Source organism: Macadamia integrifolia, chromosome 1 (assembly GCF_013358625.1).
Source record: "Macadamia integrifolia cultivar HAES 741 chromosome 1, SCU_Mint_v3, whole genome shotgun sequence".
Classification (NCBI taxonomy): domain Eukaryota; kingdom Viridiplantae; phylum Streptophyta; class Magnoliopsida; order Proteales; family Proteaceae; genus Macadamia; species Macadamia integrifolia.
Genome location: NC_056557.1, coordinates 10,808,408 through 10,822,666, shown reverse-complemented (window position 1 = coordinate 10,822,666; position 14,259 = coordinate 10,808,408). Strand labels below are relative to the sequence as shown.

General features: G+C 38.1%; 2 protein-coding genes across 3 annotated transcripts; both read right to left on the bottom strand.

Annotated features, from left to right (window-relative positions):
* Nucleotides 1-796: 796 nt before the first annotated feature.
* On the bottom strand, nucleotides 797-2,746 carry LOC122085482 (GDSL esterase/lipase At5g37690). Its single transcript, XM_042653937.1, has 6 exons — nucleotides 2,365-2,746; nucleotides 2,133-2,260; nucleotides 1,897-2,023; nucleotides 1,690-1,802; nucleotides 1,284-1,533; nucleotides 797-1,198 (listed from the first exon to the last, which is right to left on the bottom strand). Exons 1-6 carry the CDS (start codon nucleotides 2,594-2,596, stop codon nucleotides 972-974), a joined length of 1,077 nt encoding a protein of 358 aa, XP_042509871.1. The 5' UTR covers nucleotides 2,597-2,746; the 3' UTR covers nucleotides 797-971.
* Nucleotides 2,747-4,892: 2,146 nt separating this feature from the next.
* On the bottom strand, nucleotides 4,893-13,578 carry LOC122086033 (F-box protein SKIP28-like). 2 transcript variants are annotated; one of them, XM_042654725.1, is made up of 4 exons: nucleotides 13,150-13,578; nucleotides 12,728-13,050; nucleotides 5,956-6,631; nucleotides 4,893-5,365 (listed from the first exon to the last, which is right to left on the bottom strand). In XM_042654725.1, the coding sequence occupies exons 1-3, from the start codon at nucleotides 13,220-13,222 to the stop codon at nucleotides 5,957-5,959; spliced, it is 1,071 nt and encodes a 356-aa protein (XP_042510659.1). In that variant the 5' UTR covers nucleotides 13,223-13,578; the 3' UTR covers nucleotides 4,893-5,365; nucleotide 5,956. The 2 variants fall into 2 exon arrangements, with proteins under 2 accessions (XP_042510659.1, XP_042510651.1); XM_042654717.1 differs by having other exon boundaries at nucleotides 4,893-5,357.
* Between the last annotated feature and the right edge of the window lie 681 nt (nucleotides 13,579-14,259).

Genomic DNA, 14,259 nt, shown 5'->3' with positions numbered 1-14,259 from the left:
TTCTTTTTTCTCCATTTTTAATTGATTCTGATATGATGCTCGATGATGATTGTTTGCTTTAACCACACTGAAGAGAAGCAGAGGGGTTTGGCTCTCTTGTTATGTGGATCGGATACTCTCTCTTGTGCTTGGTTTAGCTTTATGACTCTTTGCTTTAATGGTGGGATTGTTTTTGTTTAACAACCTAATGTTCCCACTTTTAAAGAGAAGAAGAAAGCTCTTCCTAGCATTTGGGAGGCTTCCTGATCCACTTCCAAGAGGGTTCCCTCGTAAAGCTTTTTATGTGGAAAACTTCTGGCCTTCGACTGAGAGCATTCACTTTTAATTTTCCATTTCTTTTAGTCTGTCTAATCTTTGGTAGGTTTGGATTTTTCTCAACTCCTGTTAGATTTAAAGGAAATAAAACCCAGTTGTCATTTTCCTGGTAATGGTGAATGGATGATTGCTTTGAGGATTTCGAATCGAGTATTTTGATTTTTAGATGGATTGGTTAGTGAAAATTTATGAGGCATGATAGAAAATACAAAACGAAGAACACCCTTCCTTTGCCAACCATTGGGGATGGGGGAATCAGGGATATGGGGGAAATCTCAACCCAGTCATTCCTTCCCTTTGCGAAGTTGAGAAATCACTCAATACTTTTCTTTTTGTAATATCTGCTGAGCCTCATGTAGATTCGGAGTCTACTGAAACTCCTGTTAGATTATTAGAAAAACCAGTTGTCATTTTTCTATTAATGGTGAAGGGATGAAGATTTGGAATTTTTTGCAATGGGGGATTTTGATTTATAAATGGATTAGATAGTGAAAAACTATGATATTTGTGATGATGAACATATGGGTTCTAAGCTCTTCTTTACATGGCCTAGTTACTTCTGCAACTGAAATTGAAATCCTATGATATTTATGATGATGAACATCTGTTTCTAAGCTCTTGTTTATATGGATTAGTACTCTAGTAGCTGAAATTAATCAGTGCCGAGAAGGTGCTGGAGCCGGTGCTGTTGCAGGGGAATGAGAATTGGCAAAGATCATTGAGAAGAGGCGTTCTGCAAGAATGGTGTTTGCTGCTTCTGTGGGGTGGAAAGCATCCCAGAAAACATAATCTTTGCGATTGCTGCACATTTTTGAGTTGGGTAAACAGAGTCCTCCGACGCTTGTGTCGACATTACAACATGAGGTGTTGGAGATCTTGAAACCTGCAAGAACCAGTAGGGTTCATGATTAAATCTAATATGAAATAGCAAAGTTGCAGTCTTGAAACTTTCAGGGGAACATTTTTACCATAGACAGTAGGGTTCACGATTAAATCTAATACTGCTGGGTAAGAATCAGCAAAGCTTAGTTGTGCAGAAGGGAGCCGATGATTGAGGAAGAGAAGATGTTTTTGCACCCTTGAGTTGAATTGTTGGACCCATTCATTGACTCGCTTTAAGCATACTCCTTTCTTTGATTTCACCCTCTGGGAAGGGATGCAACCTAGAGGACCAACACCATTGAAGACAATCTTACGAGCTCCCAGTTGATGCAGTTTCTTCATAAGCAAACGAACCCATCAATGATTTGAAAAACAGATCAAAATTACTAAGAAAAGAATCTCAAACTACCCATGGTGAGACTTTGTGGTTGGGAGTTTGTTGGTGTTCTCATAAAGGGAAAGAGTGACTGAGATGATGTTGCAGACCATTACCCTGAATTGTTGGTCCAAGGTGGAGATTAAAAGGTCTAAGAATTCATCTGGGGTATACTGTTGGCCATCTGCCAAGAAGGGCTGTAAGAAATTGTTGACATAGTCATTGCTACCTGAAACACAGGTAATCTCATTTAGTCTCAAGTGGTGAAGAGCTTCAAAGAATAGCAAGTGAAACACTTGATGCATCTGGGAAGACTTGAGTACCTAATCCAATTAAGTATATGGCATTGTTCAATAGTTGCTCTGTTGCGTTCTCTCCAATTTTGTTCTTGATTCTGTCTCTGGTCTTCGCAAAACAAGTTATTTGATCATCAAAAGACAGTCTTTGAATCTGTGTACACAAAAGGGTAAATGTGAGAAGATGAAAACTAGATTAATGGGGCATTGCTGGTTTGTTCAAGCCAAGATTCAAAGAATGATAATAAGAACTTGGTAATTACAAAATAAAGCCCTGTGTCATTGAGAATGCCAGCTCCACCAGATGCATAGTTAACTCCATTAAGTAGTGCATCATCGTTCTGAGACAAGGAAAGATACGGTGGTGGTGATGGAATCCCAAGTCTTGAAGCTGCAAATGTGGACTGTGTTATTCAAATAATATAATAGTGAGCAGAACTGAAAACAATACAAATTGAAAACAATTCTGAAACTTGAAAGTTTAGTCTATAATACATAAGATGTCGCCAACAGTTTTTCCATTTGTGAATCTTCCTGTAGCTTTCCCTCCTTCATAATCAACCCCATACCACGGGTAATTCGATTTTGCAAGAGAATATTGTAGATAGTTGTTGTTCCCAACATCTGTAAGTGAATCGCCGAAGACGAATGTGACCGGTGTAGTTGCAGAAGTCATGGAAACAATGGCAGTCAGGGTCACAAAAACTAATGTTCCATGCTTTGCCATTGCTCACTTCTTGGCTAGGTTTGTAGTAGTTACAAGGATTTATATAGCAAACATGGTACAATCAAGTCTTGCCCATTTCTACAAGTTTTCAAATTAGGTATATTTACTTTGATTTTCGTGAAGAGCTTGTTACATCTTGTTCAATTGGTTTTAATGCAATCTAGGAAATTTTGATGGTTGATGGTCTTTGAATCAGTTGGTCGTTGGCCAACTTCTTTGGTCTCTGATCTGTTGGTGCTGGGCATCCTAAGTTTGAAGAAATTAAAAATTTACTTCTTTCCCACGTTTGTTGGCTATACTACATTTAAATTCTGCCTTTGATTTCAACTCTGTTAATGGAGGTCACATCTTAGCAAGATTCATCAACCAAGGGAAACATTCAGACCAACAAACCTCTCTCTCTCTCTCTCTCTCTCTCTCTCTCTCTCTCTCTCTCTCTCTCTCTCTTATATTTTCCTTATACATAATTGAGGATAGATTCGATGCCAGAAAACTGAGGGCCCAAAATAGGTTTTTGGTAGCCGAGTGATCCAATGCAGAGGCAGCAATCCCAGCAATAGGAGAAATGGGCCAGGACAAAACCACGATATGATCTTTATCTCGACCAATCCCCTGCTGCACCTCCTATCTAGTCGTAGACCAGCCTCGCTTCCACCATTTCACCATGAAAAGGGTGGTTGTAGATCAGCTGATCTGCAGCCGAACGAACAGTCAATCCCAATTCAAACTCTGTAGACATGTCCACTTGTGTCAAATTCAGCAAAATGTGGCCATATATGCAAATGAAAATATGATCTAATAATAATATGTAAATCCTTTCATAAAAAAAAAAAAATAAATAAATAAATAAAAATGATATGCATGACCAAATGAGAAATGACTATCTGATGAAATGGGATCAGATATTTTGTGTACTGCAATGTTTACAGTAACATGAAGAGTTTCTTTGTAACAAGGTTTGAGGTAGGGGTTGTCAATCAATCGGGTTGGTTCAGCTTCGGTCAGTTTGAACTGGTTTCAGATTGGTATTGGTCTAAACCAAAACTAGCCCTTCAAGCCAAAGTTTGATTTTGATCTGATTATATTCAATCTTTTATCAGATTGGCTGAACGGACTCTAATCGGGCGGTTATCTGGTAGTTAGCAGTTTGGTTTTGATTTTTCATATTCATACATATATATATATATATATATATATTTATATATTTATGGAAGAAAGAACACTACCCGCTAGTGTGTATCTAGGCATAGATACAGCAGGTGCAGAAAGATCAGCTACTTAAAGAGATCTATCCAGGTTTCGCCCTTCTACTGCTTGTTGGGCTGGGGTTGAAAGTAGAGATCATTTATTCTTTGATTGCCCATTTACCTTTCAGTTTCATGGGGATTCCATTGATGGCATTGCCAAACTTGCTTTCTGCTACACCATTTCCCATCTGTGAATGGCAAGAAACTTTCGCTTATTCTGGAATAGAACTCAAGTTAAACCTTTTATTATTAGGGTATTCGTTTGGATGTGGAAGAGTTTTTCCGAGCATCTACTCCAAAAAGGTCCTAAATCCCCAGGAACATTTTCCTACCAAGCGCTTGGAGAGTGCACACCTTTTGGACCAGGAAGACTTAATGATGGGAGAGTGTTGTGCTTTCCTTCTCCACTCCCTTGTCATTCTGGTGGTTGCTTTGTTGGAGGGGCCAGCAGTCAGAGATCCCCCATCGGTGCCAGATTCAAAAGGAAAGTGCTCTGTTATTGTTTCTTTGTTATGATTTTGTCTATTTGCTTTTATCTTGGTGTTGGGTGGAGCCTTTGCTCTCTTGGGAATGTCCATAGGTGCATTTAGAGCTCTCCTAGTGGGTTTGTATATATACCTTTCTTTCTAATAAATTTGATTCTACAGATTAAAAAAAATTGTAACAAGGATAGAATTTTAGAATTTCAGCCAAGGGAACAGAACCATAATTTCTGAAATTTCAAAGTTTGGTCTGGGATAGGCTGAAACCTGTTTTTTTAGATCATTTCAGTTTGAGTTTGCCACCAAAGAATTAATCTCAGGAACACTTTCCTACAGATTATATATGAACATCTTTTACTGTAGTCCTGCAGGCAGGGGAAAAAAAAAGCTCCAAAAAATGGTGGAAGCACCATAGATTCAATGGCTATGATGCCAAGCAAGGTTTGATTGTTGAACCCCAGGTAACTCTATCAAACAAAATAAAAGCATGCTCGTGGGACCATAAAAACATAAAGATACCATTATTTGATACCCAAAATTTACACAGTAACGTCTGGGGGAAAAAAGGAAAAGAAAAATTAAAAGAGACTTTATTATATCGTTATGAGCAAATTCTGGGATGAACACAGCTTATTACACCCAAATAGAACAACTTGAAGAGTGCCAAAAACAGATTATATGTCTCTCTCTCTCTCTCTCTCTCTGAACCACTAGCTGATGGTAAGGAACAGAACACACTAGCGATAAGAACTCCTCATTGAGAGATTAGGCTCTTGGTTGATCCAACACTGCAGGTGAGTTGAGTTCCACCAAGCAGATCTAAGACATGATGACCACAAGAGAGGAAATCCATCTCAGATAACTCTAAGCTTGCAAGTGGTAGTCCATGCCAAAAATTCTGAGCATCTGAATAGCCATTTTCCAGCCTCATTCCAAGCATACACCACCAATGGTAGCTGTGCCAGGCTTTCCTGGTCGGCCTTGTCTTTTGAAAATTCCATATCAGTATGGGTAGCCAGCCCCATTTATGACCTGAATCACTGATTTCGTATTCATCAAACCATAACTACTGTTTCATTAATGTTTAGTAGTCTCCAACAAGAATTTTAGTATCGATATCAAGTATCGTATCAAAAAGGTGATTCTCAGAGAGACATTGTATCATATTGGAGGAATACAAGATACGTTAAAGATACACACAGAAAAAATCAAGAAACACAGAGAGAAGCAAATGATATATACAAAATACAGTTTTAGAGCATAAACACTATAAATAAACAGTATGTAAAATATTTCTGTATAAAAAAGAGAACAAATTACTTAATTGATTATGTACAAATGAAGAGGTTTCTTAAATGTACTAATGGTCTAATAACATAGAGAGTTGTGGACTGTTCACACTCAGAGTTGGAAGTGGTCTCAGGAAAATGTGTAAATTAGATGCTGCTATATACATATTGAACATACGAGCATACACAAAAAAAAAATTTAATAAATAAAGCAATGTATCCATAAAGCGAGTAACGAATTGTATCGATTAGTCTTGAACCAGCGAGATGCATCGTATCAGGTCGTATCAACCAATACAATGTGATACATTTTTTAAAATAAAAAAGTATCATAACAGTACCTTAAAGATATGATATGTATCCATCCATATCCGAGAATATAGGAGGATATTGATCCACGGTCATAAATTCTTCAAGGCCCGATGACCACCAATCTGAATTTCTTGTAGATGATTTGTTACAAGCATCACATATAAATCCAGTACCGCCTGACAGGAATATCCCAAGATCAGCGTGTAGCTTACAATAAGGCCTGTTACACAAATTGCATTTTGGGAGCCGTAGCCAGCATTCTGAACACAAAATATCCATGCAAGCAGGCTCATCCAGTTCATCCAAATCCACACATCCACCACAATCCGCACACCTTGGGACGCAAGGATAACATCCTCTACATTCAAGCAATGGGTGCACCTTTTTCCACTTGCAACTGTCCCTTGGGCAGTCGAACACCTGCTTCACGTCACTGCACTTTGGACAGATACTGACATCTATGGAAGGAGCTGTGTCCGAATGAACAAGTGGAAAAGATCGTTTGTGATAAAGAAACGAAATGTTCTGCTTCTGGTCCTCTTTTTGCACCTTGAGACAACTGAGGATAGTTTCAAAGTGTTGTTTTGTTATGCCGTACATACCATGCAACCTTAGGTGCTTCAAATCTTGATTATGCTCAGTCAGCATCTTCACTATTGTCACAATGCCATTAGCTGTTAAGCTAGTGCATGCCGGCACATAGAGCTGAACCAAAACACAGAAATCAGATCAATTACAACTTCTACATCCTCTCCCCCCCCAACCCCTCCACAAAAAAAAAAAAAAAAAAAAAAAAAAAAAAAAAAAAAAAAAAGGCCTTAGGGTGGTGGAAGTGCCACTTTCGCTCCTGGACAGGTTGGGCTGGAATTGGTGCCATGATGCAAATCTCATCACAAAGGAAGAGGACTTCAGCAACAAGCCCATCAAGTTTAGCCCACGATGGAAGCCAAATTGGGCATTGTGGTCCAAGTATTGGCCCATTGGACTTTTTCGTGTGTGTGTGTGGGGAGGGGGTTATTAGTAGGAGTTAGTTTCTATTTTCGTTATTTACTACTTGCTCCAAGTTGTTAAGTTGGTTTTTATTTTGGTATTGTTTCCTTTTAAAGTCTGGACTGTAGTAAGCCTTATTAGTTTCTATTTTGGAAGAGTTTCTTTTTCCAAAATGACCAAGGTTGAAAAGAATCTTCTAACCCATGAAAATAAGGCTTCTACATTTGTTATTTTCTGTTATGTGTGTGTCACATTCTTGACCCGTTTTTTGAAGATTGACCCACTCCGACATTTTTTTTGGTGGCGATTTGAATGGGGTTTTTCCTAAGGTATGTAATGGTAGGTACGACCAGACCAGATGCAGCCCGATGGATCGACCCGAGTTGAATGAGTATATATATTTGTACTCATGGTTTAAAGTATCGGTACGTATCGTACCGTATTGGCCAATGCGTTTCAGTATCGGCCCTTAGCGATACGATCATGGAAATTTTAAAATCCTTTTGTATTGATATGTATCCTATGATACATACACACTGATGCACCACTGATACAATCCAATACATATTGATACTCTATGGAAAATAATAAATCGAGGTGAAATATACGTTTGGGTATGTATCGGTGCGTACCAATATGTATCGATCGATACATACCGATACGGTGCACTACGGTCATATAATGGCAAAGATGGATCATTTTTCAAGAAAATAGGATTTGTTTTTAGGGGTTTTTGTTCCAAAGTTACTGCTAGCCATTTTTTTCTTACTAACATGGAAATCAAGGTTGGGAACAAGGATTTTACATTTATGGGACAACTACAAATCTTGGATTCTTAGTGCGATACTTTCAATTTAGTGTTTATGCATAATACATGTTATATATAGTTTTTTTTAATTATTTTTTCTGCAAAAATGTATAAAAAAGTGTTTTCTATCTATTTATGTGTATCTTTAATGTATCATAGCGTATCTCCAATACAATACCATCACCTCCAATACGTATCTTAATTTCAGTCAACCAATACGGCGATCGATACCAATACTTTAATCCTTGTTAGTACTATTGTCTTGTTGTGTAAGCAAGGGGGATTTGGGGATTTTCAAATTAGGATTTCTGAGCAAGAGTTCTTACTGTGAGTTTGGGTGTTCTTAAGAGATCTCCACTGTAAACTTTCTTCCATCATATAGAAAATCTTCTTCTTTGCCCGAGGACGTAGCACATCACATTGGTGTGTGAACCTCATTAAATCACTGTGTCACGTTGATTGAATCTGTTCTTTTTTTTCGTGTTTGTTGACGTTTGTTTTGACATTTTCCTAAACCCATAAATAAGAAGGAAGCGGGAGAACTACCCCATGATTTGATTACATTAATAACCTTGGGTTTGGCTACTACATCTGTGAGATGCAGATTCCCATAGCTGTGAGATGCAGTCCTGAAAGGTGAGATGCTTTGCAAGGTCTGTAAGATGCTTATCCATGATTGACTAAGAAGTTCTAAGTCATATCCTTTCTCTTCTATCTTCTTCCTTCACTTTATCCTACAATGGAAGTGAGTATCGATCTGTTTCAGTTATTTTGGTTGTTGTTATGTGGTTATTAAGGGTACTTCAGCCATTAACTCATTAAATGAGGCTTGATTGATCTGAAGTTAGGGGTGTCTAAGGGTACTCGGCTAGCCTCTAGAGAGACTTGGTGGTGGGATGAGGAAGTGCAAGCAGCCATTAAGCTCAAGAAAGACAGTTTTATGATTTGGCAAGGACTAAGGAGGCCGAAGATCAAGAGAAATTTAAGGCTGGCAGGAATGCGGCAAGAAAGATTGTGGGGAAAGCACAAATGAAGAAATATGTGGACTTTTACAACAATCTAAACTCTAAGGAAGGGGGAAAAAATATTTACAAGATAGCTAAATTCGAGGCAGGAAGGGTAGAGACTTTGATAATGTTCGATATATTAAGAGTGATGATGGTAGAGTACTTGTAAATGATGAAACATTAACAAGAGACGGGTTGAGTATTTTTGCGCCTTACTAAATGGAGACATCACCTGGAGGAATAATAAGAGTATACATCATAACAACATGCATCATAGATATGTTCGTAAGATAGGAGCAACTGAGGTTAAGGACGTCCTGAGTAAGATGAAAGTAGGTAAGACATCATGCGCAAATGAATTACCAATCGAAGTGTGGAAGGGTTTGGGAGTGTGTGGGGTTGCTAGGCTAACCAGGTTGTTTAACAAGATTATGAATATGAGAAAGATGTCTGATGGAGGAGAAGTATTGTAGTTCCAATCTACAAAAAATAAGGGCAATATACATAGCTGTAATATCTATAGAGACAAACCATGAGTCATTATGAAATTATGGAGAAGGTCATCGAAGTCCGCATAAGAAGAGAATCTATCGAGGAACCAATTTGGTTTTATACCTGGGAGATACATGACATAAGCAATTTGCCTTCTACGGAAGCTCATGGAAAAATCAAGAACCTACAAGAAGGATCTTCATATGGTCTTCATTGACCTAGAGAAGGCCTATGGCAGAGTCCCCAAAGAACTAGTCTGGCATACATTGGAGAAGAAAGAGGTGGCTAGTATATATGTGGACATAATTAAGGACATGCATAAGGGCGTGTTAACTAGTGTGAGATCTGTGGGAGGTCATAATAGTGAGTTTCCCCCAATTACCATTGGGTTACATCAAGGATCCACTTTAAGTCCCTATCTGTTTATGCTTATCATGGATGAATTAACCAAAAACATTCAAGGAGAGATTCCGTGGCGTATGCTTTTTGCTGATGATATCGTTTTATTGGATGAAACGTTGGCAGAGATTAATGATAAGTTGGAGCTATTGAGATCTACCTTGGAATAAAGAGGTCTTAAGATAAGTTGACCAAAGACAGTATATGGTGTGCAACTTTAATAGCTTAAGGACTGATACTGATGTGGTGAAACTTGAGGAGATAGAGATTCCGCATAGTAACTATTTTAAATATTTGGGGTCAACTTTTAATAAAGACGGAAAGATAGATGATATCTCTCACAAAATTAAAGCAAGATGGATGAAGTGAAGAGGTGCATCTGGAGTATTTGTGATCGACGTATTTGATGTAGGGCTTTAAGAAAGAAAGGGAAGAAATCCTTGAGTGAACTCAGAGTTGCAGGGAGTAGAGAAGAATCACACAAAAGGGGAGGGGGAATAAGGTCTCATGACTAAGCAAACCACAAGGTTTCAACCAATTAATTAATTCATCATTCAAAATCTGTCTAATTACTTGGGTTACATGCCTTTATATAATAAACTGAAATTAAAACTTGCTTAATAAAATCTAAAATAAAATTAACAACTCCTAATTTGCTTCCTAAATTTTAACTAATGAAATTAGAAACAAAATAAAACTTAAATTGGTAACTCCTTAATTGACTCTTAACTACCCAAAATTAAAAGATTGCAAATAATCCCGATCAAAATGAAATCCTAAAGCTCCTAATGAATCCAAAAATCCAATCGGACCCGATTCATCTCGGTTGAGGTTACTCGAAGGGTCAATCCGGTTCAACAACATCAATTCTGCATCAGTATTCCTCTCAGGCTTAAAGGAAAGTTCTATAGGACTGTCATAAGACCGACTATTTTATATGGGGCAGAATGTTGGGCAGCCAAGAAGCGTAACACAGATAAGTTGAGCGTTGTAGAGATACAAATGTTGAGATGGATGGGCGAAAAATATAAGAGAAATAGAGTGAGGAATGATCGGGTAAGAGCTGAATTGGGAGTGGCCCTGATTCAAGACAAGCTTTGAGAATGCCGCCTAAGGCGGTATGACCATGTTCAAAGGAGGCTTTAGGATGCTCCAGAACAAAGGAGTGATCAGATCCAATGGGAAGGAATTAGAAGAGCTAGGGACATACCTAAAATGACAATTGATGAGTTTGTAAGGAAAAACATGCAGAAGCTAGGCCTTAACCCCAGTATGACATCAAAGAGAACTGTTTGGAGGGCAAGGATCCATGTTACTGATTACGTTTAGGTGGGATGGCCCAGAGGTGTTGCACTGCCTTTGTTTCATTTACTTTATTTATCTTTTCCTGATGTAGATACAATTGCACTTACCTGGTTGGACCAGTAGGACCGGCTATGGAAGCCATGGGCCAAGAAGAACCGGTCCAGCCCAAGTTTTTTGTCCAACAAGGGCTGGTAGTAGTTAGTCCTATATAATGTCTTTCATTTCTCATGTTAGTCTTTGGGTAGGATAAGTAGGAGTTTATTTCAGTATTAGAGTCTAAGTAGGAGTAGTCTTATTATTTCCCTTTAAATACTTGTATAAACTCAATGTTTGATTTTTAGAGTGAATTTAAATTTTAGAATTAGTGAATTTGTGCATGGTGTGTGATCCCTTCCCCCTCTTGTGCGATTTTCCCTCTTCTCCCTAAAGCTACTCCATCATTTCCTCTTTTCCCTCTTCTTTATTTTATCTTTTTCTTTGACTGATCCATGTAGCCGCCGCATTCAGTTGGGAAAAGGCTTAATTGTTCTTGTCGTTGTTGTTGACTGATCTAAGTTATTGCTGGTTCACTGCCTCCAAACCATACCTGTGGTTCCCTGTTTCTGTTGCTATTTGACTGCAATGCTAGTGCACTGTTAACTCAACTTCTAGGCCTTGAAACTCAGAGATATTTTGCAGGTTTCTAACTGGTAATCACACCCTGCCTTCGACCCAAGTTGGTGCTTGATCAGCCCTGTAGATAGGGAGTTACTGGTGGTTACTAAATTCTTCTGTTTAGTGTCTATTCTGTTGAGTTGATGAACTGTGGACAGCCATTGGATTAAGTTGGTTCTTATATATCATGTTCTACATGATGACTGGAGAATGTGATCCTTGTTTGATGCAGTTCTGTTGGGTGGTTGTGAAGTTATATCTTTGTTTTTAATTCTTGAATCTAGCTTATAATTTGATTCCCCTATTCATATCTTATATCCACCCATTGACTTTGAGTACCAGGGGAGACCTAGTTTCAATAGTAGTTTGGGACTTATCTGAGATCTATTTTGGAAGTTATTGATAGATCTCCTACTACTGGTAAGCTCCTTCGGTTCTGCCTATTGGTTGGGATTCTGAACCTGCTAAGATGCTAGTTTGAATTCATTATCCCAACTTTTGGCAATTTTTGCAGAAAGTGGCTGCCATGTACTTGAACCCACGTCCACCGACATCCTAAGCTTTACCATTGCACCAAACAAAGCTCCCTTCTTTCCAAGCAGTGGGCAAATAGAAAAAAATTCTGGGGGAAGAAATTTCATGAAAATTCAAGTTATAGTTTTAGCATATTTAAACTTGGCTTTTGAATGGAATTGAAAAGGAAATATTACCCTCATGAGCAAAACAGATCTAGTTGAAGTAAGAAATAGGTTAAGGGTTCAGATGCTATCTACTTAAACCAGAAACTCAAATTCAACAAGCCTCTGCTTAAAAACTAGATTCAAATTCTCAAAAGTACTTGAAAAAAAAAAAAAGGGCAAAAGAAACTACTGAGGTGTTGTGGATGATTGAAGGTGTTTCCTTGGACTACCCAAGGAGATGGAAGCCTTTAATACACCCTCCCTTAAATACAAGCCAGCTGAACACTTTCAGAATCGAGCTTGGTCTTAACTACATGAGGAGACCATAAACAGAAATCTCATAGGAAGTGATCAATTATATATTATGAATACCAGGGTAACTGATTCCCCAAAAACTACAACATATCACAGTAAATCCAACCACAATAAAAAGTACAAGTAGAGTTCCTAATTTCGTAGTCCATACCTTGTTGATATGAGGGTTGTTCTCTATGACCCTCTGCAGCCCATCATCTGTTATCTTGATACACGTCTTCAGAGACAAAGTTCTCAACCTGCCATGCGCCTTAGACGTAAGCTTCAACAGGGCATCATTGGGAAGACGGTAACCCAAAGGGGGTTCAACGAAGATATCCAACCAAAGCAACACATCGTTGTCAACAGCATCTCTGAGTGATCTACAGGCCGCCCTAATTGAAAGGCGTTCCCGTAACTGCAAGTAAGCGAGGACAAAGAACAAGGCTTCGTGGGGTTCACCTGGTTCTGCAGCTTCTTCTATATGAGTGGGAACTAAGCAAAGAGAAAGGCTCAATCAGTCACAAAGCTGGGTAAATTACCCTATAAATCAAAGAATAGAATAAGCAACAGCAAGAGACTTAGAATCACTACCCTCTTCTGGCTGAGAATCGTAGACAGACCCAAATTCCTGGCTTTCCTTTTCTTCAAATTGAGGGCTTCCCATGAGCTATGGAATCAATACTTTACAAAAAATATATGATTTTGATTTTCTTCCCAAAGAGATAAACTGATATTGACGTCAAAAGGCTTCAATTTGAAGAATATTTTGAGGAGAAGATTAGTAAATTTGATTGAGATGATTAAAAGAGGAACCACAGAGAAGAAGAAAGAAGGTGAGAGATAACAAAAGCACACAGAGGAATCCAAGAACTGGGCTTTGGAGTAAAACACAAATTGGGTCTGATCCTAATTCGTCTGATAAAGAAAACTGGGTTGGATGCTCATGCACTGTTTTGCAATGCTTGATGTCCGGATGAACATAAGGTCCTTACGAAGTTGGACTCTCTCTCTTCTTTCTCTTTCTATATTATTATATAATGCGGTTGGATAAGCACGCACAGTTTGCTATGCTGGATGTCCTTCTGAAGATAAGGTCTTAAGTCACCGGTTTGGGTGTTAGTTGGTCGGGTTCTGGTTAATTGGTTTGGTTCTGATTAGGTTCATGAAGTGAAAAGTAGATTTCAATACCTAAGTGGTTCTAATATTCTAAAATCAAAACTTATAAAATAAACAGTTTCGGTCCAGTAGAATCCAGAAGCATTAAGCAGTAGCAAGATACAAAGTCACTCCCTTAGAAATATCAAGGAAAAGAAGATTCTTTTGTAGGGTTTGATGATTGAACCACAATATCTAGGCTTATGACTTAGGAAATAAAAACAAATTAAGTTGATGGTCAAGAGATTGCTACCTGATTAGATGGTTCTTATAATGGGAATCCACGCAAGAGTATCAATGCTCATGATTTTATTTTTTTTTATTTTTTATTTTTTTAAAGGAGGTGATCTGATAATTTTGTGTGTCCCTCTATTTGGGCACAATGGCCATGCGATCAAGCAACTTTTTTTTTTAAATGAAATTATTTAATCTAATGTAAATTCACTGCAAAACACTAATGGGTTTTTAATCGATTAGCATACTAGTTCTAATTGGTTCAAAGCCAAAATGAATTGTTTAAAATAAGAATTTACTTCAAAATTAAAA